Source organism: Jaculus jaculus, chromosome 1 (assembly GCF_020740685.1).
Source record: "Jaculus jaculus isolate mJacJac1 chromosome 1, mJacJac1.mat.Y.cur, whole genome shotgun sequence".
NCBI lineage: Eukaryota > Metazoa > Chordata > Mammalia > Rodentia > Dipodidae > Jaculus > Jaculus jaculus.
Window position 1 is genome coordinate 228,341,258 of NC_059102.1, and position 21,496 is coordinate 228,362,753.

General features: G+C 46.4%; 1 protein-coding gene across 3 annotated transcripts in view; it reads left to right on the forward strand.

Annotated features, from left to right (window-relative positions):
* The first annotated feature begins 1,979 nt into the window (after nt 1-1,979).
* Zc3h18 (zinc finger CCCH-type containing 18) overlaps nt 1,980-21,496 on the forward strand; it is a 70,822-nt gene continuing 51,305 nt past the window's right edge. The window contains exons 1-4 of one of the 3 annotated variants that reach the window (XM_004666061.3): nt 1,980-2,115; nt 11,770-12,371; nt 14,454-14,538; nt 15,327-15,398. In XM_004666061.3, coding sequence (XP_004666118.1) covers nt 11,784-12,371; nt 14,454-14,538; nt 15,327-15,398 — 745 coding nt within the window. In that variant the 5' untranslated portion in view covers nt 1,980-2,115; nt 11,770-11,783. Of the gene's footprint in view, nt 2,116-2,348; nt 3,123-11,769; nt 12,372-14,453; nt 14,539-15,326; nt 15,399-21,496 lie in introns of those variants that run through there. The other 2 variants (XM_045154418.1, XM_045154424.1) reach the window with 2 other exon arrangements.

Here is a 21,496-nt window from a genome sequence, read left to right on the forward strand (position 1 = left end):
CAAAGCCAAAATACCCAGGTTTAATTCCCCAGTACCCTCGTACAGCCAGATGCAGAAGGTGTTCATTTGGAATTTGTTTGCAGTGGCTAGAGGACGTGGCATGACCATTCTCTCTCTCTCAAATAAATAAAAATTGCAAGGGGAGCCAGGTGGTGCATGGCTTTAATCCCAGCACTTGGGAGGCAGAGGTAGGAAAATTGCTTTGAGAGGTCAGCCTGAGACTAGCGAATTCCATGTTACCCTGGGCTAGAGCAAGACCCCATCTCGAAAAGCCAAAGTAATAATAATGCTGCTGCTGCAAGGGGCCAGTACAAAAATGAGCTCCTGGGCTGGAGGGATGGTTTAGCAGTTAAAGTGCCTGCGTGCAAAGCCAAAGGACCCAGGTTCGATTTTCCAGGACCCATGTAAACCAGATGTAGACGGTGGTGCGTGCATCTGGAGTTTATTTGTAGCGGCTAGAGGCCCTAGCACGCCCATTTTCTCTCTCTCTCCTTCCCTCTTTCTCTAACAAATAAATAAATACATAATTTAAAATATATTTTTTAAAAGTGAGCTTCTGGACTTTTGTTAGTGATGTAAATACTCAGGCCAAGAGAGCAAGGCAGATGTGGGGGGGAAGGAGCACTGAAAAACACTCAACACCCACTTAAGTCTTTTTTCCCAGGTATAGCATTTCATGGAGAACTTTTTTTTTTTGTTTGTTTTTTCGAGGTAGGGTCTCACTCTAGCTCAGGCTGACCTGGAATTCAGTATGTAGTCTCAGGGTGGCCTCGAACTCGTGGTGATCCTCCTACCTCTGCCTACCAAGTGCTGGGAGTAAAGGCATGCGCCACCACGCCTGGCTGTTTTTGATTTTTCAAGGCAGAGTCTCACTCTAGCTCAGGCTGACCTGGAATTTACTATGTAGTCTCAAAGTGGCCTCAATCTCACGGTGATCCTCCTACCTCTCCCTCCCAAGTGCTGGGATTAAAGACGTGCACCATCATGCCCGGCCCACGAAAGTATTTTATTATTAAATGAAAGTATTTAAGTATTTTATTATTTATTTGAGAGAGGAGGAGGCAGAGAAAAAGAAAGACAGAGAGAGAGGGAGGGAGGGAGGGAGGGAAACGGGCCTGTTACGGCCTCCAGTGCATCTGGCTTACGTGCATACTGGTAACTTGAACCTCGGTCCTTTGGCTTTGCAGGCAAGCCACTTAACCGCTAAGGCATCTCTCCAGTCTTCATGATGAGCACGTTTTGTTTTGTTTTTCGAGGTAGGATCTCACTCTAGCTCAGGCTGACCTAGAATTCACTCCGTAGTCTCAAGCGTGTCCTCGAACTCACGGCGATCCTCCTACCTCTGCCTGAGTGCTGGGATTAAAGGCGTCCGCCACCACGCCCGGCTGGTGACCACTTTTAATGAGACGGGCATATTTAGTTCTACAGTCAACAAGTAAGAAATTTTAAGCTCTGTTTAAATACGTTGTTTTCCCATGTATGGAACCCAGGACCTCGTGCATGCTAATCAGGTTCTCTAGCACTGAGCTATGCCCCCACTCCCGGTAACATAATTCACTGGTCAAACTGTTGATATCAAACGAGACGGGAGCCTGACGGGAACAGTCCTTCGGGTCTCAAGTGCCGGAGCTTCTCCTCGCGCACACCAACGTACTACTTGGCCAGGCTCCGCTCGCCCTTTCCCAGCAGCCCGCCCGCGCTGGCCACGTGACACGCGCGGACTCTGCGCACGCGCCTTCCAGCCGCCTGTTAGCGTGCGGGCGGGTGGGCGGGCGTGGAAGAGGGGGAAGAGCGTGCCTGGGAAGCCTGCGCAGTAGCGAGGACTCGCGAGCGCGCGCGCGCCAGCGGGGCGGAGCCGCGCAAGAGGCCGGAAGGAAGCGCGGGCTGGGTGGGGGAGGGCGGGCGAGCGAGGGAAGCCCGCCGGTCCATAGGACGGCCGTCGCGGCCTGATGACGTCGCACAATGGCCGGCCCCCGCGGGTAGTGGAGCCCGTTTGTTCCGCCCGCGTCGCGCCTGAAGCCGGAGCCCGTGAGGAGCTGAAAGGCCGAGCTACGTCCCGTCCGCGCCGTCCCTACCCCAGCGGAGCCGTGGCCCCGTCCCAGCACGCGCGCTGAGGTAAGCGGGGCCGGCGGGCGGCGGGGAGGAGGCCGCCCGGGCGGCGGCGGGAGTGAGGCCCGGGAGCCCGGCGCCGCCTCCCGAGCGCTGGGGCGCGCCCCCGGTCGTGCGCAGCCGCGGGCCGAGGCGCGGCCGGCGCAGGACGGGACGGCGGGGCAGGCGCGAGCCCGCCGCTGCCTGGGACGTCCGGGCGCCCTCGCGCGCCGCTGCCTGCCTGCTTGCCTGCCGCGGAGTTGGTTTTTCCTGAAGCTGTCATTTCTCTTCCGGGCCACTCGCGTGGCACATGTTTGTCGCCTACAAAGAGGAGAGGAGCGCGCCCGGACTGCAGATGGGTCTTCGGGGAACTTTGCGCTCTCCGGAGCCTCCTCCAACTTGCTCCCGCTACTCGCAGTGCGCACAGGTGGAACGTGTTCCCTGTACCCCCGGGAGGCGCCGGTCTCTTAGAAAATCGTAACCTCGCCCCTTCCTTCGGCTGGAGACTCAGATGCCGAGTCGTTGGTGTAAAGCAGCCCAACAGCTGCGATGGTGGAAGGAGATAAAACTTCAAGACTTCCAGGCTTGCTCCTGCTAGGAATCCAGTTTTTCAGAATACTCTTGACAGCTGAGATCACTGGGCACAATGGATGCTTTAAATGAGCTTTGTTTAGCACTCGTTTGCCAGAGTAGGTCCTTCTGTAGACCCATTGGGGGAAAATAGTAGAGGGCATTTTAGCACCTACTTGCCGTTCGGTGGGTCACAAGGCTCTCTCCATTTCTTCTGGAGCCTCACCTCCACCCCATTGCCTGCCCCAGGGCAGAGGTGGGCATTCTCAGGATGGCCCTTACATAGGCTGACTCCCACTTCCCATTCCTGAGAGGAGAATCTTTACACTCTGAGCACTGTGAAGTCTAGCCAGCTCTGGAACCAATCCAATATGACCCATATGCTGGAACCCTCTTCAGTTATAGGTTGGAGATGCTCAGACATTTTAAGAGAGCTTTGTGGAATCCCTCCAGAAGGCACACAGGTAAGCTGTGGTCTTGCTTGTCTTTAGAGAGGTTTTACACCTTCTTGGTCATCAGATCAAGATCATCTTTGGGTGAGTATTTCTATACCAAGGAGTTTGGGATGGTTGAAAACACTTTCTCTAATGATGTCTGTCACCAAACCAACCTTGGCATCCTTGCTGTAGGTATTCTAAGACCATGAACTTATAAATCGGAATTTTAATTACTCTGTTAAAAGTAGCCGTCCCAAAGCCGGGTGTAGTGGCGCCAGCCTTTAATCCCAGCACTTGGGAGGCAGAGGTAGGAGGATCACTGTGAGTTAGAGGCCAGGAGACATACTCCTGAGCTAGAGGGAGACCCTATCTATGGTGGGGGGAGGGGTAGTTGTCCCAAAATGGATGTCATTGATGCTTCTTTGCCAAAATTCTCTTGGAACTCCATTGTCTTGATAGTTAACTCTGAGCCATGTGAGAAAATTGGTCTCGTTCAGTAGTCATACCCCATATTGACCAACAGTTGTTTTACCTGGCTTGGCATCTCTGAGTGGCTTGTAGTTCCTCAGTGACCCACCTGTAATGAGGAGGAAGATGGCCACTATTGAGAACACCAGAGTGTTCTGTAGCTGCTGTTGCCTAGAAGTTCTCCAAAATACTCTTCGTGTCAGCATTGCCATTGGAATCTGTAGCTTCTGGCACAAGAGATGACACTACTCTGTTAGCTCTGGCTATAGTCTCACAAATATACAGCAGTTTTACATTTCTTTCTGATGTGCAACTGGTTGCTCAAGTAACAGGCTTGTCATTTATTCAACAAACATTTATGGAGTATGTCAAATATAGCAAGGAGCAGGGACACGATAAAGGACACTTGTTATTCCATCCCCTGGACATGTTCACCATTATATTTTTTAAATATTTATTTGAGAAAGAGAGAAAATACGGGACCTCCTGCCACTGCAAATAAACTCCATCGTGCCTGTGCCACTTTTTGCATCTGTCTTTACATGGGTAGCAGGGAATCAAACCCCAGCCATCAAGCTTTGCAAGCAAGTAGTGCCTTTAACAGCTAAACCATCTTGCCAGCTGCAGGTTCGCATTGTAGATGGGAGAACTAAAGATTAACTCTAAACCTTGTGAGAGTCCTCAATTATAGGGTGATTGTATAAGAAAAACAACTGAAAAAGCCAGGCATGGTGGTGCACGCCTTTAATCCCAACACTTGGGAAGCAGAGGTACAAGGATTGCCATGAGTTCAAGGCCACCCTGAGACTACCAAGTGAATTCCAGGTCAGCCTTGGCTATAGCGAGACCCTACCTTGAAAAACCAAAAAAAAAAAAAAAAAATCCTGAACAAAAATTCTAAACCTGGGAGTCAGTTGAGTTGGACCCTCATTTCGTTGTCTGTACTTAATAAGAAGCTATGTGCTTCCCTTCCCCCATATCCAGTGTAGGATAGCACTCAGAATTCATTTCACAACAGAACCCTGGCACCCATAGGATCAGTTAACTTGTCTTAAGTGGAACCTAGAAATCAAGCCAAAGATATTTCTCCTCTAAAGGTGTGATTTAGGCTGCTTCTAATAGACATGCAGATTTGTGTTTTTCTCTGAAAGATGTTCTAAATGTGGCTTGGGATAGTAAAGTCCCAGGAGATCCCATGGGAGGAAAGACAGTGCAACTCCTTTTCTCAGGAAACTGGTCAGGGCCTCTGTAGGGTGGCTGGCTGTGTATCCTAAACACCAGGGCAGCTCTGCCCATGCCTCCTATGATTACTAATGGTGTCCCCTGTGGTCTCAGAAGTGTCCCAGCCAAATAACATATTATGTACATTATGTAGTACATAGGGTGTCAAGCGTCAGCCATTTGCTAAGCCTAGGAACCAGACATTGAGTGAATCCCCTTCCCTTCCCTCTCCTCTGTAGAAGGTGTGTTAACTTTTCATTATTATACTTGAGATAGTTAAGTCAGGCAGGTGTAAGTAGGAAGAAAACTCAGTAGCAGAGGCCAGTAAACTAGGAAAGAGATATAAAGGGAATAGAAAGGGAGGGAGGAGGAACTTAATAGGATGGTATTGTATATATGTAAGTAGAAGAGCAGATTAATGGGGGTGAAAAGGCCTAAGTGAGGGCTGGAGAGATGGCTTAGTGGCTAAGCGCTTGCCTGTGAAACCTAAGGGCCTTGGTTCGAGGCTCTATTCCCCAGGACCCTTGTTAGCCAGATGCACAAGGGGGTACACATGTCTGGAGTTTGTTTGCAGTGGCTAGACGCCCTGACGTGCTCACTCTCCTCTCTGTGCCTCTTTCTCTGTCTGTCGCTCTCAAATAAATAAATAAAAATTTTAAAAAATCATAAAATAGGGCTGGAGAGATGGCTTAGCAGTTAAACGCTTGCCTGTGAAGCCTAAGGACCCTGGTTCCAGGCTCAATTCCCCAGGACCCACGTAAGCCAGATGCACAAGGGGGCTCACACGTCTGGAGTTCGTTCACAGTGCTGGAAGCCCTGGCGCGCCCATTCTCTCTCTGTCTCCCTCTCCCTCTCCCTCTCCCTCTCCCTCCCCCCGCCTCTGTCTACTGCTCTCAAATAAATAAACAAAAAAAATTTTTTTAAACACACAAAAAAATCAAAATAAAAGGCCTAAGTGAGGTCAGGGGAAGAGATTGAGTAAAGGAAAGGTGGAGGGAGAGCTAACCAAAATCTAAGAGGATATAAATAAATCATATGGAAACTTTTTTGGGATTTAAAGATGTGCTCCACCACACCCTTGTATTCTTTATTATGTTTTTATATATTTTTTTAAATTTATTATTATTATTGGTTTTTAGAGGTAGGGTTTCATGCTAGTCCAGGCTGATCTGGAATTCACTATGTAGTCTCAGGGTGGCCTCGAACTCATGGTGATCCACCTACCTCTGCCTCTAGAGTGCTGGGATTAAAGGTGTGTGCCCACCATACCCAACTTAATTTATTATTATTTATTTATTTGCAAGCAGATGATGGATCTATGGATGGATAGATAGATGACATGCCAGGGCCTCTAGCCACTGCAAATGAACTGGCTTTACATGGATACTGGGGAGTTAAACTATTAGGTTTTGCAGGCAAGCACCTTAACTGATAAGCCATTTCTCCAGCTTTTTGTTTCTGTTTTTGTTTTTCAGTTTATTTGAAGAGAGAGAACGGGCATGCCAGGGCCTTTACCCTCTGCAAATGAACTCCAGATGCATGTACTACCTTTTGCATTTGGCTTATATTGGTCCTGGGGGATCGAACCTGGGTTGTTTGGCTTTGCAGGCAAGCATCTTAACCACTAAGCCATCATCTTTCCAGCAGCAACCCTTTATTTGTTTGTTTATGAGAGAAAGAGAGAATGGGCATGCCAGGACCTCTAGCCACTGCAAACAAAGTCCAAATGCATGTACTACCATGTACATCGGGCTTGCCTGGGTTCTGGAGAGTCGAACCTGGGTCCTTAGACTTTGCAGGCAAGCACCATCTCTCCAACCCTATCATTATTATTTTGTTAATATGAGTGCTGGGGATTGAACTCAGGCTCACATGTTTACTCAGCAATTGCTATTACCTGTTGAGCCATCTCCCTAGTCTCCAAGGGCCCAAGTTTCCTGTAATGTCAGCTGTGTCATTTTAAGCTAGTTTGATTAAGCATTTGGTTTAGTAACCTTTTTAGTATGACTGACTGAAGGTACTAGGTGCTGCCCCTAAGCAGTTGGGGAGATGAGAAGTTTCTATACTGCTATGGTGGAAATTTAAATTATACAATGTAATAAAAACTGCAAAGCTGGGGCTGAAGAGATGGTTTAGCAGTTAAGGTATTTGCCTGCGAAGCCTAAGGCCCCAGGTTTGATTCTCCAGGTCCCACGTAAGGCAGATGCACATGGTGGCACATGCATCTGGAGTTCATTTGCAGTGGCTAGAGGCCCTGGCACACCCATTCTCACTGCCCCCTCCCTCCCTTCCTTCTTTTCTCTCTCTAATAAATAAATAAAAATAAAAATGTCAAAAAAAAAAAAAACCCTGCAAAGTTGGGCTGGAGAGATGGTTTAGTGAGTAAGGTGCTTGCCTGTGAAGCCTAAGGATCCATATAGTCTACTCTCCAGATCCCATGTAAGCCAAACACAAGGTGACACAAGTGTGCAAGGTCACACACACACACTAGTTGGCACATGCATCTGGAGTTCAATTATAATGGCTGGAGGCCCTGGTGTGCCATTTCTTTCTCTCTCACTCTCATTCTCTCACATTTTTTTTTAAAAAAAGGCTAGTCTGGGCTGGAGAGATGGCTTAGCGGTTAAGCACTTGCCTGTGAAGCCTAAGGACCCTGGTTCGAGGCTCGGTTCCCCAGGTCCCACGTTAGCCAGATGCACAAGGGGGTGCACGCGTCTGGAGTTCGTTTGCAGAGGCTGAAAGCCCTGGCGTGCCCATTCTCTCTCTCTCTCCCTCCCTCTATCTGTCTTTCTCTCTGTGTCTGTCACTCTCAAATAAATAAAAATTTAAAAAAATTTAAAAAAACGGCTAGTCTGTTGGGCTTGTCTCAAAAAAAGAAAGAAAACACTACAAAGCTAAGGATGAGATGTTACACACCAAGGAAATCCTGCGTTGATTATATTGGTATCATTAACAGAGATCCAGAGGGGGTGGCAGTTGGCACTGGCTTCACCATGTGTGTCTGTCTTACATGGGTGCTGAGAAATAGAACCTGGGTCCCTGTGCTTTGCAGGCAAGCCCCTTAACTACTAAACCATCTCTCCATCCCCTGGCTTGTCTTTGACCCTATCTCCCCTCCCCCCCCCACGTGTGTGTGTGTGTGTGTGTGTGTGTGTGTGTGTGTGACTTGCACAAACTCTTGAGCTGTGGAAGAGTGTAGATCCCCAGCCTGACCACATTCTTGGTGACATTCACCTTGAACACTACCCATGCCAGTAGTGCTGTGTGTACCAAGGACCCTTGCAGCACCCAGCAAAAATCAGACTGTGGAGATGGCTTCCAGATATGCTAATAGGATTTTTTTTTTTTTTCTCCTTTTGAAGCAGGTTTTCTGTAGCCCAGGCCAGCTTAGAGTTCACCATGTGGACCAGGCTGGATTAGAATGTGCAGTAGACACTGTCTCAGCCTCCCAAGTGCTGGAATTAGAGGTGTGTGTCATTATACCTGTTAAGCTGATTTCTTTATTTTTTTTTCTTTCCTTCCTTTTTTTTTTTTTTTTTTTTGGTTTTTTGAGGGTCTAGGCTGACCTGGAATTAACTATGTAGTCTCAGGGTGACCTTGAACACAGCAGTCCTCCTCCCTCTGCCTCCTGAGTGCTGGGATTAAAGGTGTTTGCTGTCATGCCTGGCTTGCTTTTATATATATAATTTAAAAATTTTTTTTTTAATTTATTTGAGAGTTAAAGAAAGGTAGACAGAATGACTATGCCAGGGTCTCTAGCCACTGTAAACAAACTCTAGCCACATACCTCACTTTGTACTTCTGGCTTATATGGGTCCTGGGGAACAGAACCTGGATCTTTTGGCTTTGCAGGCAAGCACCTTAACCACTAAGCCATCTGTCTCTCCAGCCCAAGACTGATTTCTTAATAAAGATAATTTCCTTCAGTAGTCCTCTATAGTGTTGCTAGAAGACCAAAAAGTCCTCTTTCTGCTGTGTACCTTTTTTTTTTTTTTCCCCCCTGAGATAGGGTCTCACTCTAGCCCAGGCTGACATGGAATTCACTGTGTAGTCTCAGGGTGGTTTCATACTCACAGTGATCCTCTTATCTCAGTCTCTCGAGTTCTGGGATTAAAGGCATGCACCATCACACCCGGTCATCTGCTGTCTACTTTTAAGTGACTTAGAATAAATTGGTTTGTAAATTTACATTATCATAATTATTATATGTCATAAATAATGAGTTAAGTGGATTCTTTTTAAAAAAAAATATTTTATTTATTTGAGAGAGAGAGAGAATGGGTGCTCCAGGGCCTCTAGCCACTGCAGACAAACGAACTTCAGATGTATGTGCTGCCTTGTGCATCTGGTTTATGTGGGTCCTAGGGAATCAAACTAAGATCCTTTGGCCTTGCAGGCAAATGCCTTGACTGCTAACCATCTTTTCATCCCTAAGTAGTTTCTTATATGTATTATTCAATTAAAATAATCTGGTAGCAGTAATTTTTTGTATTTATTTACCTTTTCTTTTTGAGATAATGTCTCATGTAGCTGGGGTAACCTCATACTTACTATGAAGCCAAGCGTGACCTTCAATTCCACATCTTTCTCCTCTACTTCCCATGTGCTGAAATTGTAAGCCTATGCCACCATACCTGGCTAAAAAATATATATATATTTTTTTTTTTGGTGAAGTTTTACATACCACCTCTTGATACTGCATGTTTAAGCAGGTGGTCTTTTTAAAGTTTTTTTTTTTTTTAAGATAGGTCTTGTTATATAACCCACACTGGCCTGTCTAAGCTGCAAGTTTTCTCTTTTAAAAATATTAATTTGGGGTCTGAGATATAACTCTGTGATAGAGACTTACCTGGTATGTGTAAGGCCCTGAACTCAATCCCCAGCATTATATCCCCCCCAAAAAAAACGCACATAAATTTTTTTTTAATTAGTATGTAAAAATAAAGCATAAGTAATATATAGTATTTAAAATAGGCAAATGTGTATGACTTGGCATCGCTAAGCCCATCCTGATCTTGGAGTGAATAAACTAGATCTTGGTGAGGTACCATACAACCTGTGTTTTCAGCAGCCTTACAAAATGAAGAGCCAAATGAACACTGAGCTCTTTGCCATTCTCATCACCTCATACTAGCTCCATCATCACTTGCCTTCTCTGGTTTGATGGCATAGAAACACTAGCTTGCTAAATGTGTATGTACACACATTCCAGTCACCATTGTGGCCTGTCGAAAATGAATGGAGCACAGAGAGAGGGAGAATGGGTACACCAGGGCCTCTAGCCACTACAAACGAACTCTAGACACATGCACCACCATGTTCATTTGGCTTACATGGGTACTGGGGAATTGAACCTGAGTCCTTAGGCTTTGCAAGAAAGTACCTTATCTGCTAAGCCATTTCTCCAGTCGTCCCCCCCCCTTTTTTTTTGTTTTTTCAGGGTAGGGTCTCGTGCTAGTCCAGGCTGACCTGGAATTCACAATCCAGTCTCAGGGTGGCCTTGAACTCATGGCGATCCTCCTATCTCTGCCTCTCAAATGCTGGGATTAAAGGCATGCGCCACCATGCCCAGCTTCCGTTTTTCTTTTTTTTAGTGAAGGTTTTGCTTTGTTGCCCAAAGTAGCCTCAAACTTGAGGTCTTTCTGCCTCAGCTTCTCCAGTACTACAGTTACACCATGCCTAGCAGAGTAATATGCCTTTTGAGTTGTTAGGTTTGTAAACCAGAAAACATTAACTTAATAATTGGATCTGGATTAGTAAAAATAGAAATGAGATCTTCTAAAAGCCAGTTAGTGTTTACATAATCATACTACGTAAATAAACATTCTGCCAGAGTTCCTTTGCACAGAAAATTCCCATTTGGTATAGTGGCTTATACTCTGGTGTGTCACTGGTCCTGGAGCACTGCTCTTGAGAAACCTGAAGTGTTAGTGAGGTACTGAGAGGTGACAGGAGATCATGTTTGAAAAGTGACTTGGTCAGAGTCACAGGAAAGGCTCTAAGCTGGAAACAGTCATTAACTGGTCCAGGTGTGTCTCAGCCTTGGGATGACTCCAGATATGTACCTTCAACTTTGCTGCCTCTTTCTGTAGTGGAAACCTAACTTCCAGAAGCAATTTACCTCAAGTTGCCAGAGCTTACACCTTCCATGGATTGTAGGTCACTTCTGTTCATATGTGCAGAACACATCACACTTGGCCCAGTTGCCTGGGAAAGAGACTGAGTTGAGTAGAGAAGCCAGCCTCATGCAGTGGAGTTGGCATCTTTTCATAGGATGGCATTGGTGTTTGGAAGGAGCTATATGAGGGCAAGAGTAATGTAGGTCCTGCTTCCTTCCCAAGGCAGAGGTCATGTGGGCCTGGAGAATAGGCTGGATCTGTTCTTCAACTTGCCATGATAAAGTAGTTTGCTTTCTTCTTGTTTTTTTTTTGTTTTGTTTTGTTTTGTTTTTTGGTTTTTCGAGGTAGGGTCTCACCCTGGTCCAGGCTGACCTGGAATTAACTATGTAGTCTCAGGGTGGCCTTGAACTCATGGTGATCCTCCTACCTCTGCCTCCCGAGTGCTGGGATTAAAGACGTGCGCCACCACGCCCGGCTTTGTTTTTTTTTTTTTTTTTTGAGGTAGGGTCTTACTGTAGTCCAGGCTGACCTGGAATTCACTATGTAGTCTCATGGTGGCCTCAGATTCAACAGCAGTCCTCCTACCTCTGCCTCCTGAGTGCTGGGATTAAAGGCGTGTGTCACCATGCCTGGCTTTTTTTTTTTTTTTTTATGTATTTTATTTATATGTGAAAGAGGCTGAGAGTGAGTGAGTATGGGCATGCCAGGGCCTTCTGACACTGTAAACAGATTCCAGATGCCTGTGCCACTTTGTGCATCTGGCTTCTTGTGGGTACTGAGAAATCGAAACCAGGCTGTCAGGCTTGGCAAATGCGTGCCTTTAACCACTGCACCATCTCCCTAGCCCTCTTCTTTTTCTTTTGCAGAACTGTGGGTCCCGATGGATGTGGCTGAGAGCCCTGAACAGGATCCTCGCTTCCCAGAGGAGGAAGAGCAACCTGCGCTCTCAGACGATGACATACTGAGGGAAAGTGGCTCTGACCAGGATTTGGATGGAGCTGGTGGGAGGGCTTCTGATTTGGAGGATGAAGAAAAGGCAGCCAGGGTACCAAGCCAGGAGAATCGCTCAGACGAGGAGGACCAAGCCAGTGAGCCCAAGTCTCAGGATCAGGACTCAGAGGCCCATGAGCTAAGCAGGGGCCCAACAGGCTCCCCATGCGAGGAGGGGGACGATGGGGAAGAAGATCGAGCAAGTGACCTCAGGGACGAAGCCTCCTCGGTGACCAGGGAACTGGATGAGCATGAACTAGACTACGATGAGGAGGTCCCCGAGGAGCCGGCTCCTGCTGCCCAGGAGGAGGAGGCAGAAAAGGCTGGAGCTGAGGATGATGAGGAGAAGGGGGAAGGCGCTCCTGGGGAGGAGGGGAAACCTGGTGTCCAAAGTGTGGGAGAAAAAGAAACCACAGAGGCTGCCAAGGAGAAAAAGAAAGAGGATGATGACGGAGAAATCGACGATGGGGAGATAGACGTGAGTATGGCAGAGTAGGCAAAGTTCCTACCCTGTCGTGGGCATGGCTGATCCAGGAGAAGCCCCTCAGTGAGGTTCTTGGGCATTTCCTTGTCCTTAGACATCTGGTACAGGGAAGCAAGAGTTTGTGTTGGATGTATAGGAATGCTGAGCATGAAGAATGGAAATTAAGCCTGTGCAGAAAACCTGCCTGACTGTTGGTAGCCAGCAGAGTTATTGTGGAACCCCGATGAAGTCCACACCTTATTGTAGCTTCCACAAATCTGGCCTTCAAGTGAAGTAGGCAGGACTCTTAATTAAACATTGGGGTCATAGACATGGGAGGTCAGGTTTTCTTGGCAGATTATTTTGTTGCATGAACTTGAATGAGGAAGTTTTGAACAAACACCTTGAAGTTCTGAGCAATACTTTTCAGAGCAATTGGACTCAAAGCAGGTGAGTGAGTGACAGAATAGATTCGAGCCATCTGGGTTTCTAGGTACCCTTGGAAAGGAGACTGCCCATCTGAGTCATTCTGTCAGAAAGAAGATGGGTTGAGCATCTCTCAGAGATGGGGTGGGCCAAGGAGGGAGAGCAACCAGCCCTATCTGACCCCAGATTCCACTGTGCACATTAATTGGTAGGGTTATAGATATCGCTTACCTGACTGGTTCCTAAGAGCAGGGCAGGCATGTGTGACTGCAAGTGTATAATTCAGGCCTTTTTTCTTCTCATTGCAGCGTAGGAAGTGGTCTCTTGCATTACCTTAGATGGCCCTCATGAGGGATTGTTGGATTGGCTTTCTCGTGTTTTGCCAGCTATGCTACTAGTTTGGGGTCAGATTGTGGACTGCACTTTCACATCATCATGGCTGGGTTTTTGCTATACATAGTGCCAGATGCTCACTTTGTAATTGGGAGGACCAGTTGTATGCCAGTATTCAAGAAATACTAGGGAGGAATTCAAATAGGGTTGCAGGTCTCTGAGGGATGTGGGTGAGCTGTCGTGTTGGGCTGTGAGCAGTGGGGAAATGGATTAAACCAAGCCTGTTTTAGACAGCACCCATAATCTTAGTTTGCTGGTTTCTCCTGGCAACAGAACTGTACAAGATGAATCTGCAGGTTGTAACCTTGCCAGAGCCCCTCCTACCTGCAAAGCTCCTCGAAGAGTAATCTCACAGCAAGACACCAGGAGCAGCTCCGTTGGTCCTCATGGATCTTTACCTTACTATTAACAACTCAAGCCCTATCTCTTTGTCTTACTCTGTTTTTTTTTTTGTCTTGTCGTTGAGTAGACAGAAAATCAAGTCACTTGGCACACACCATCCCTTTGGGAAGGGCAGGGGTCATATTTGTTTATTTTCCACTGGTGCCAGTGCTGTTCAGAGGGCTCTGGATGCCTTTGTGCAGATCAGGTGGCCTGAGAAGCTGATGGCCATAGGTTGATAGGATAGGCCCTGGGCAGGGGTGGTGGAGGAGAGCCCAGAGCAGTGGTCAGCTCTTAGCTGCCTGTGAGAACTCTACAGACTAAGATGAGTTTTAGACTTTGTAAAACTTTTGGGTCAGCTGGGCATGATGGTACATGCCTTTAATCCAGCACCCAGGAGGCAGAGGTAGACAGGTCACTGTAAATTCAAGGCCATCCTGAGACTCCATAGTGTGAATTCCAGGCCAACTGAACAGTCAGGTTGAATGAGCCACAAGGTGGCGCTGCTCGTCTAGATCAACTAACTTCCGATTAGGCATTTATTTTATTAAGTAGAGGTGGGGTTAAATTGTAAAAAGATAGAGAATGCTCTGTTTAAATGTACAAAACAAAAAAAAGCAAAATGTGTCTATTTCCTGCCCAAAATACTTTCTATAGCCTACAGAGTTTTCAGGATTTTTCCAAGTATCCCTCTAGCTCCTAGGTGAGTTTGAGGCCATCTGTTGTGTAGCTGGGAATCGAAATTGGAAACAGACATGAGCTGGTGAGTGGCCAGAACACAGTTGTGGGAAGGGTGGACGTTTTCCCACACCTAGCTTCTGTGCTTCTGCTTGGTGAAGGTGGTATGGTAGATAGACCGGATCAGCTCACCATGTTAAGACCTGTCCTCTGTTCCAGGATGATGACTTGGAGGAAGGTGAAGTGAAAGACCCCAGTGACCGGAAGGTGAGGCCTCGCCCCACCTGCCGATTCTTCATGAAAGGTAATTGTCTGCCTTGGGGCCTTTGCACGGCCACCATGGCCTCGGCTTTTCCTGGGGCCATGGTGGTAATTTGGCCTCATCAGTGCTCTGCACTGTGTGAGGCTGTTTTAAGGGCCAGACTGTGAGAGTTGGTGGTGGTGATGGTATTGGTGGTGAACAACAGACCCTTTTATTGATCATTTCCTCACTTTGAAGACTGCCTTGAAAGGGGGCCAGCCTGTTTTCCACACTGCTGGTTCCAGGCCCACTGCTTATATCAGACCCATGGCTGCAGCAGGCAGTAGCAGTCACTTTCTGAGTGGTCCTTTCTGTGTTGCCAGACATTCCAATATTAGCATTTCCCACCTCTATAAAAGAGGACTGCTTTCTGCAAGGCACATCAGAAATACATCCTTCGTTTGGGATGGACATGAAACGGGTAGGGGAGGGCCACACCTGCAGAGGACCAGTGCAAGTTAAGTAGCTGCAGCAGGAGCAGTTTAAAGTCTTGCTTAATGATCTGGACTGACCACATGTCATGTGTAGTGTCACCGTCTATCATGATGATGTTACGGCGGCTTCTTGTTTTGTAAAGACTTGGGGGATTTGGAAATGGAAGTAAAAATTCCAGTCCGTAAGGGTTTCTTGGTGTGCAGCAGTAGTTTGGGCATGTTTCTTGTGGCTGAGCATTTATTTTCCTTGGACAGGTAGGAAGATGCATTCTCTTGCCCTTAGATGACTTTGCTCACTGGCCCGCCTGCGTGTACAGTCTAAAGTTCACAAGAGCTTCCTGTGTACTTCTTTTCCAGATGTTGTGACACCATTATCCACTCTTCTTCCACCAATACCAAATTCCATACCATTCAGAGGCCAGGTTAAAGGTACAAAATATCCTGTGTTCACTCTCTGTAGTGCCTTAAAGTCCCCTGCGCCAGAGGCCAGACTTCTTTCTCCTGGATCCAGAGCACGGTTGGGATGCCAGCAGGGAGGGACTTGAGGGGAAGAGACACATGCTGGGGCAGTGGCTTTGTGTGTGAAGGGACAGGAATTTCCACAGAAAGACAGTGGAGTCCTGCCCAAGAGTGGCCCATGAATACTCCTGTCCCTCAGGCCAGAGGTACCCTGAGGGAGACACTCGGGAACTTCAGTCAGGTTCACTTCTCTAGGACTTGGTTGTTGTCATTCTTGTTTTTGCTAAGTGAAAATAGTTGACCTATCTGAGTGACGTGTGTATGTGATGGGCCCCCAATGTCAGGTGGCTGGTAAGAGCCTGCTTGATAAGTGGGCCCACATAGCTGTATGCTATGGAGAGACCTTCATGTTATATCACCAGAACTGCCCTGAGAACACAGGGCTGTGAGTGCTGCATGGTAGTCTTCAAAAACATTGGTATTTTGAGTGCCAGTGTTTTAGAAAATATAAACGCAAGCAAATAATCCTTTTCCCATAATGGTGTGAGAGTAAATGATACCAGTCCAGCTCAAATGTCCAGATTATGGTGACAAAAGTTGGCACGCTCATGTATTGTACTTGGATTTCACTACATAACACTCTAGTCCCTGGCAGCTCAAGTGGCACCAGTGTGGAGTCGCTGAAGCCAGGGTCTCGCACCCTGACTCAATTCTCAGAACTTAAAGCACAGAACAAATAAAGTGAGATGGGTACCAATTCTCTGGGCCCTTTTGAAAGTGGACTGTGAGGGCACGGACCTTGTGATGCTTTGAATAGATGTGGGGAGGTGGTGGAAATGTAGAAGGTGGAGCCTACCTGGAGGAAGTGGTCACTAGGGGTGTGCTCTGGGAAGATATAACTTGTTCCTGGGCCCTTCCTGCTCTGTTCTGTGCCTCTTGTCTATCAAGACATGCGCTATTTTGCTTTGCTACATGCACCAGCTACCTTGTTGCTCTGTCATGCATCCGGCCCAAAACAGTGGAGCCAGTGAGCCTCTGATTTAAGCCTCTGAAAATGTAAGCCAAAATAAACCCTCTATTTGGTTGCTGCTTTTAGATATTTGTCACACTGACAAAAATCAGATGTCCTTTGTTTATGGCATGTTGCTAACATTCATGTGCATTGAATCAGGACACAGTTTGCAACATAGCATTTCCTTTGAACAGTGCCCCAGTGTTGGTTTCTGATGAATCCCCATTCCTGTACTTTCTGTGTGTTTACTGGAGGTGGAGCCCTGAGCTTTGCTGCACGCCAAGTAAGCATTCTACCACAGAGTTACTTCCTCAGATGTTCTTATTTTGAGATAGTATCCCACCAAGTCGCCAGGACCAACCTTGAACTTGTTCTATAGAGTAGGCTATCTTTGAATTTTTGTCCCTCCTTGTCTCAGTTTCCCAAGTGCTAAGTTAACAGGCCTTTCTTCATAAGCCTAGTTTGCTTTTATGCTCTTGAAAATTTGTGGCAAACTAGACATAACATAAAGTCTCTTATTTTAATATTTGTAAACATAGAGCTCATTGTTATCGATGCATTCAGGTTGTTGTACAGCCATCACCACTGCATCTCTAGGACTTTTTTTTTTTCCTTTTTTCTTTTTTGGTCTTTTGAGATAGGGTCTGGCTTTAGTCCAAGCTGACCAGGAATTCACTATGTATTGTCAGGTTGGCCTCAAACTCAAAGTGATCCTCCTATATCTGTGTGTCTCAAGTACTGGGATTAAAGGCATGTGCCACCACGCCTGGCTCTAGGACATTTTTAACTAGTAAAACTGAAATACCTCACAGTGCCTGGCACTACATCTACACAAAAACCAGTATAATAGGAATAGATGATTACATCAAAATAAAAGAGAGACTGATTGGGGGAAGGAATGTGATGGAGAGTAGAGTTGTGAAGGGGGAAGTAGGGGGAGGGAATTATCATGGCTTATTGTTTGTAATTATGGAAGTTGCAAAAATTATAAAAATTTAACTGAAACACTCCCCAGTAAATCACAGTTCTCCATTTTCTGACACCCACCTCCACTCCTGAAACCCATCATTATACTTTGTGTCTGTGGCTCTGGTCTTGTGGAGGTAGTGTCAGGCACTGTGAGGTCATTGGATAGCCAGGCCATTTTGTGTCTGAAGGAGCACGTTGTAAGGAGTCCTACCCTTCCTTTGGCTCTTACATTCTTTCTGCCACCTCTTCTGCAATGGACCCTGGGAGATTGTTCAGTGCTGAGCACTCCTCTCTGTCACTTCTCAGCACCATGGTACCTTCTGAGTCATCCCAAATTCACTGCCTTCTGAAAAGAAAAGCTTTCTCTAACCAGAAGTGAGAGTAGCATTAATATATGGGTATGAACATTAAGGTCAGGTCAGACTGGACTAGAATGAAAACCTATCTCAAAAAACAAAACAAAATAATAAAATAATATACAGGGACCTATAAGTATTCCTAGGAGCAATAAATTTAATCTCAAAGCCGGGTGTGGTGGTGCATGCCATTAATCCCAGCCAGAGGTAGGAGGAACACTGTGAGTTCGAGGCCACCCTGAGATTACATAGTAAATTCCAGGTCAGCCTGAGCTAGAGTGATACCCTGCCTCAGGGGAAAAACAAAAGAAAGTAAAGACGATGATGATCTCAATCAACTATTTTGATTATATACCGAGAAGTGGAGTTGCAAATTGCATGATGATTTGGACACTGGGGTGCTGGGAATGGAATGTAGAGCCTTGAGCATGCTGGGTAAGCACTCTACCACTAAGCCATACCACTTTGCTCTGCTTTTAATTTTAATTTTTATGGAACTGCCACACCTTTCTATTGGGGCAGCACCCTTTCATGTTCCTATCCCCAGAACAAGGATCATCACACCCTCACCAACATTGTCATTTTCCACTCTAGAAACATTGCTAAGGCTATGAAGGGGTATGTTGGCTTTGGTTTGCATTTCTTCTACTGTGGTGGTGGTGTCCATCTTGCTAATGTGCTTATGCCATTGATGTATCTTCCTTAGCTTTTTTGCTTGTTTTTTAATCTCGATGTTCTCTTTTGTGCTTAAAGCCACAGGCCTTAGTACCTTCTGAATCCCTGGGGGTCTGTGAATCCATTCATGGACCCCCCCCAAAGTTAAAATTTTCATGGGGTTGGGGGATGGCTCAGTCTGTAAAGTGCTTGCCATCAAGTATGAGAACATAATTTCCCTGTGTCCCCAGCATCCACATAAAAAGCTGAGTGTGGCTGTCAATGCCTGTAAGCCCAGAGTTGGGGAGTGAGAGAGGAAAGGATCCCTGGGGCTCACTGGCTAGCTAGTCTAGTAAGTTGGTGAGCTGTAGACCAATGAGAGACCCTGGCTCTAAAAAGTAAGGTGAAAAGCTAGGCAGAGTGGTACAATTATAATTCCAGCACTCAGGAGGTAGAGGCAGGAGAATCAGGAGTTCAGGGTCATCCTAAGCTACATGGTGATTTTGAGACTAGCCTGGGCTACATGAGGATCTAGCTCAGAATAATAAGTTGGGGAACACAACCACCATTGACCTCTTGCCTCACATGTATCCACACATATATAAGGGCCCACATACCCCTTAAGATAACCAAATTTGTAGTGATAAGCTAACTGGTAGAAAGTATCCCCCACTGTACATTTGCATGTGACAATACCAGCTTCATCTGAGTAGTAATTATAATTTAAAATATGTCAGGTGTTGGGGTACATGTCTTTAATCCCAGCATTTGGGAGGCAGAGATAGGAGGATCACTGTTAGTTTGAGACTACCCTGAGACTACATAGTGAATTCCAGGTCAGCCTGGGCTAGGACAAAGCCCTCCCTCAATAAAATAAAAGAAATAAACACAAAATATATGGCTGGAGAAATGGCTTAGTGGTTAAGGTGCTTACCTGCAAGGCCTAAGGGCTCGTTTTTTTTTTTCCTCAATTTTTTTTTGACATTCTCCATGATTATAAAAAGTATCCCATGGTAATGCCCCCCCCTACTTTCCCCTTTGAAATTCCATTCTCCATCATATCCCCTCCCCATCTCAATCAGTCTCTCTTTTATTTTGATGTCATGATCTTTTCCTCCTCTTATAATGGTCTTGTGTAGGTAGTGTCAGGCACTGTGAGGCCATGGATATTCAGGCCATTTTATGTCTGGAGGGAGCACGTTGTAAGGAGTCCTACCCTTCCTTTGGCTCTTACATTCTTGCCGCTAAGGGTTCATTTTCAACTGTCCAAGTGTAACATAAGCCAGACGCACAAGGTGATGCACAAGGTTGTACATGTGCACAAGGTGGCACATGCATCTGGAGTTCAATTGCAGTTCTTTAAGGACCTATCACACCAGTTCCTCCCCTCCCCTCTCTCTCTGTTTCTCATAAGATTACTAAACGGGGAAAAAAGATTTTAAGCCAAGTGTGGTGGCACATGCCTTTAATCCCAGCACTCAGAAGGCAAGGGTAGGAAGATTGCCATGAGTTCAAGGCCACCCTGAGACTACATAGTGAATTCCAAGTCAGCCTGGGCTAGAGTGAGACCCTACCTTGAAAAACCAAAAAATAAAAATAAAAAGATTTTATATATGTCTATGTCTATAAGGTATTTGGGGAGGGGAAGCTTTATAGAAGTACAGTTTACATGCCACAAAATTTCACTCTTTTTTTTTTTTCATTTGGCTTGTTTTTAGGTAGGACTCTAGTCCCAGGCAGGCCTCGAACTCACAGCAGTCCTCCCACCTCTGCCTCCTGAGTACTGGGATTTAGGGCATTCACCACCATGCCCGGCCTTCACCCACTCTTAAGTATGTAGTAAAATTGCCACATTATACAACCATCACCATAGTCCAGTTCTCAAACATTTCTGTCGCTCTAGTGAGACTCCTCTGTATACACCTTTTCCCCTATAGAGAGAGGTGGCCCATGTTCTGGGATGGGAGCACTGGGAGATAGCTTCTGAGCTTCAGCTAATGTAGTCCCTTACTAGTTCCACAGATCCAGACAGTGCTACATCCTTGCAAAGCCAGGCTTAGGGCAGGAAGGATGGAAGCTCCTGCCTCAGGGATAACAGTCTGATGTTAAAGTCCATTCTCCCAAGTGAGAATTAGCTTTTGGGCAGCATAACTGCTTTCCAGTGTGTAGTGGATTCTCTAGGTTCCAGACAGTTGCTGGCAGTGTGCCTGTGGGCTGCTACCTGTGGGTCTCAAATGCTCCATTGAACTCTGTAGTGCCTTCTTGTGGAGACCTGTGGTGTCTGCCAGCTGTCATGCGGCCGGACTTCTGGACTGGTGCCTGCAGCAGCACTGAACACAGAACTAGTAGTATTGCTGCTGTTCAGGTTCCCCATGAGAGACTGCATGAAAGAAATAATCCACTCTTCTGCCAAGTATTTGAAAATACTTCACAGATGTTTATGATAGCTTTTTTTAACTTTTAAATAGATGAATGAGGTATCTTTAAAGGCTCTCTGAGCTGGTAAGACCCAATAAGAGACTTACTTTCAAGTTGGCAATTAAAAAGAAGCAGTGATGGGCAGGAAAGATGGCTTAGTGTTTAAGGTGTTTGACTACAAAGCCAAAGGACCCAAGTTCGATTCCCCAAGACCCATGTAAGCCAGATGCACAAGGGGGCGCATGCGTCCGGAGTTCATTTGCAGTGGCTGGAGGCCCTGAGTGCCCATTCTCTGTGTCTTTTTCTTCTCCCTCCCTCTCTCTCTCTCTCTCAAATAAATAAATAAAAATAATTTTAAAAAGCAGAGCCGAGTGTGGTGGCACACACCTTTAATCCTAGCACTCAGGAGTTAAGAGGATGACTGAGAGTTCAGGGCCACCCTGAGACTACATAGTGAATTCCAGGTCAGCCTGGACTAAAGTGAGAACCTACCTTGAAACCCCCCCCCCCCAAAAAAAAAGCAGTGAAAAGTTTCATTTCTTCTGCCACAGCGAGTGCTTGTGTAAAGCCTCAAAGCATCACACCTCACTACAGGTGCTTGAGGTTTCTGTCTGTCCATGAGCTGTGAAGAAAGGGCTCACAAGTTCACCATCATGTGC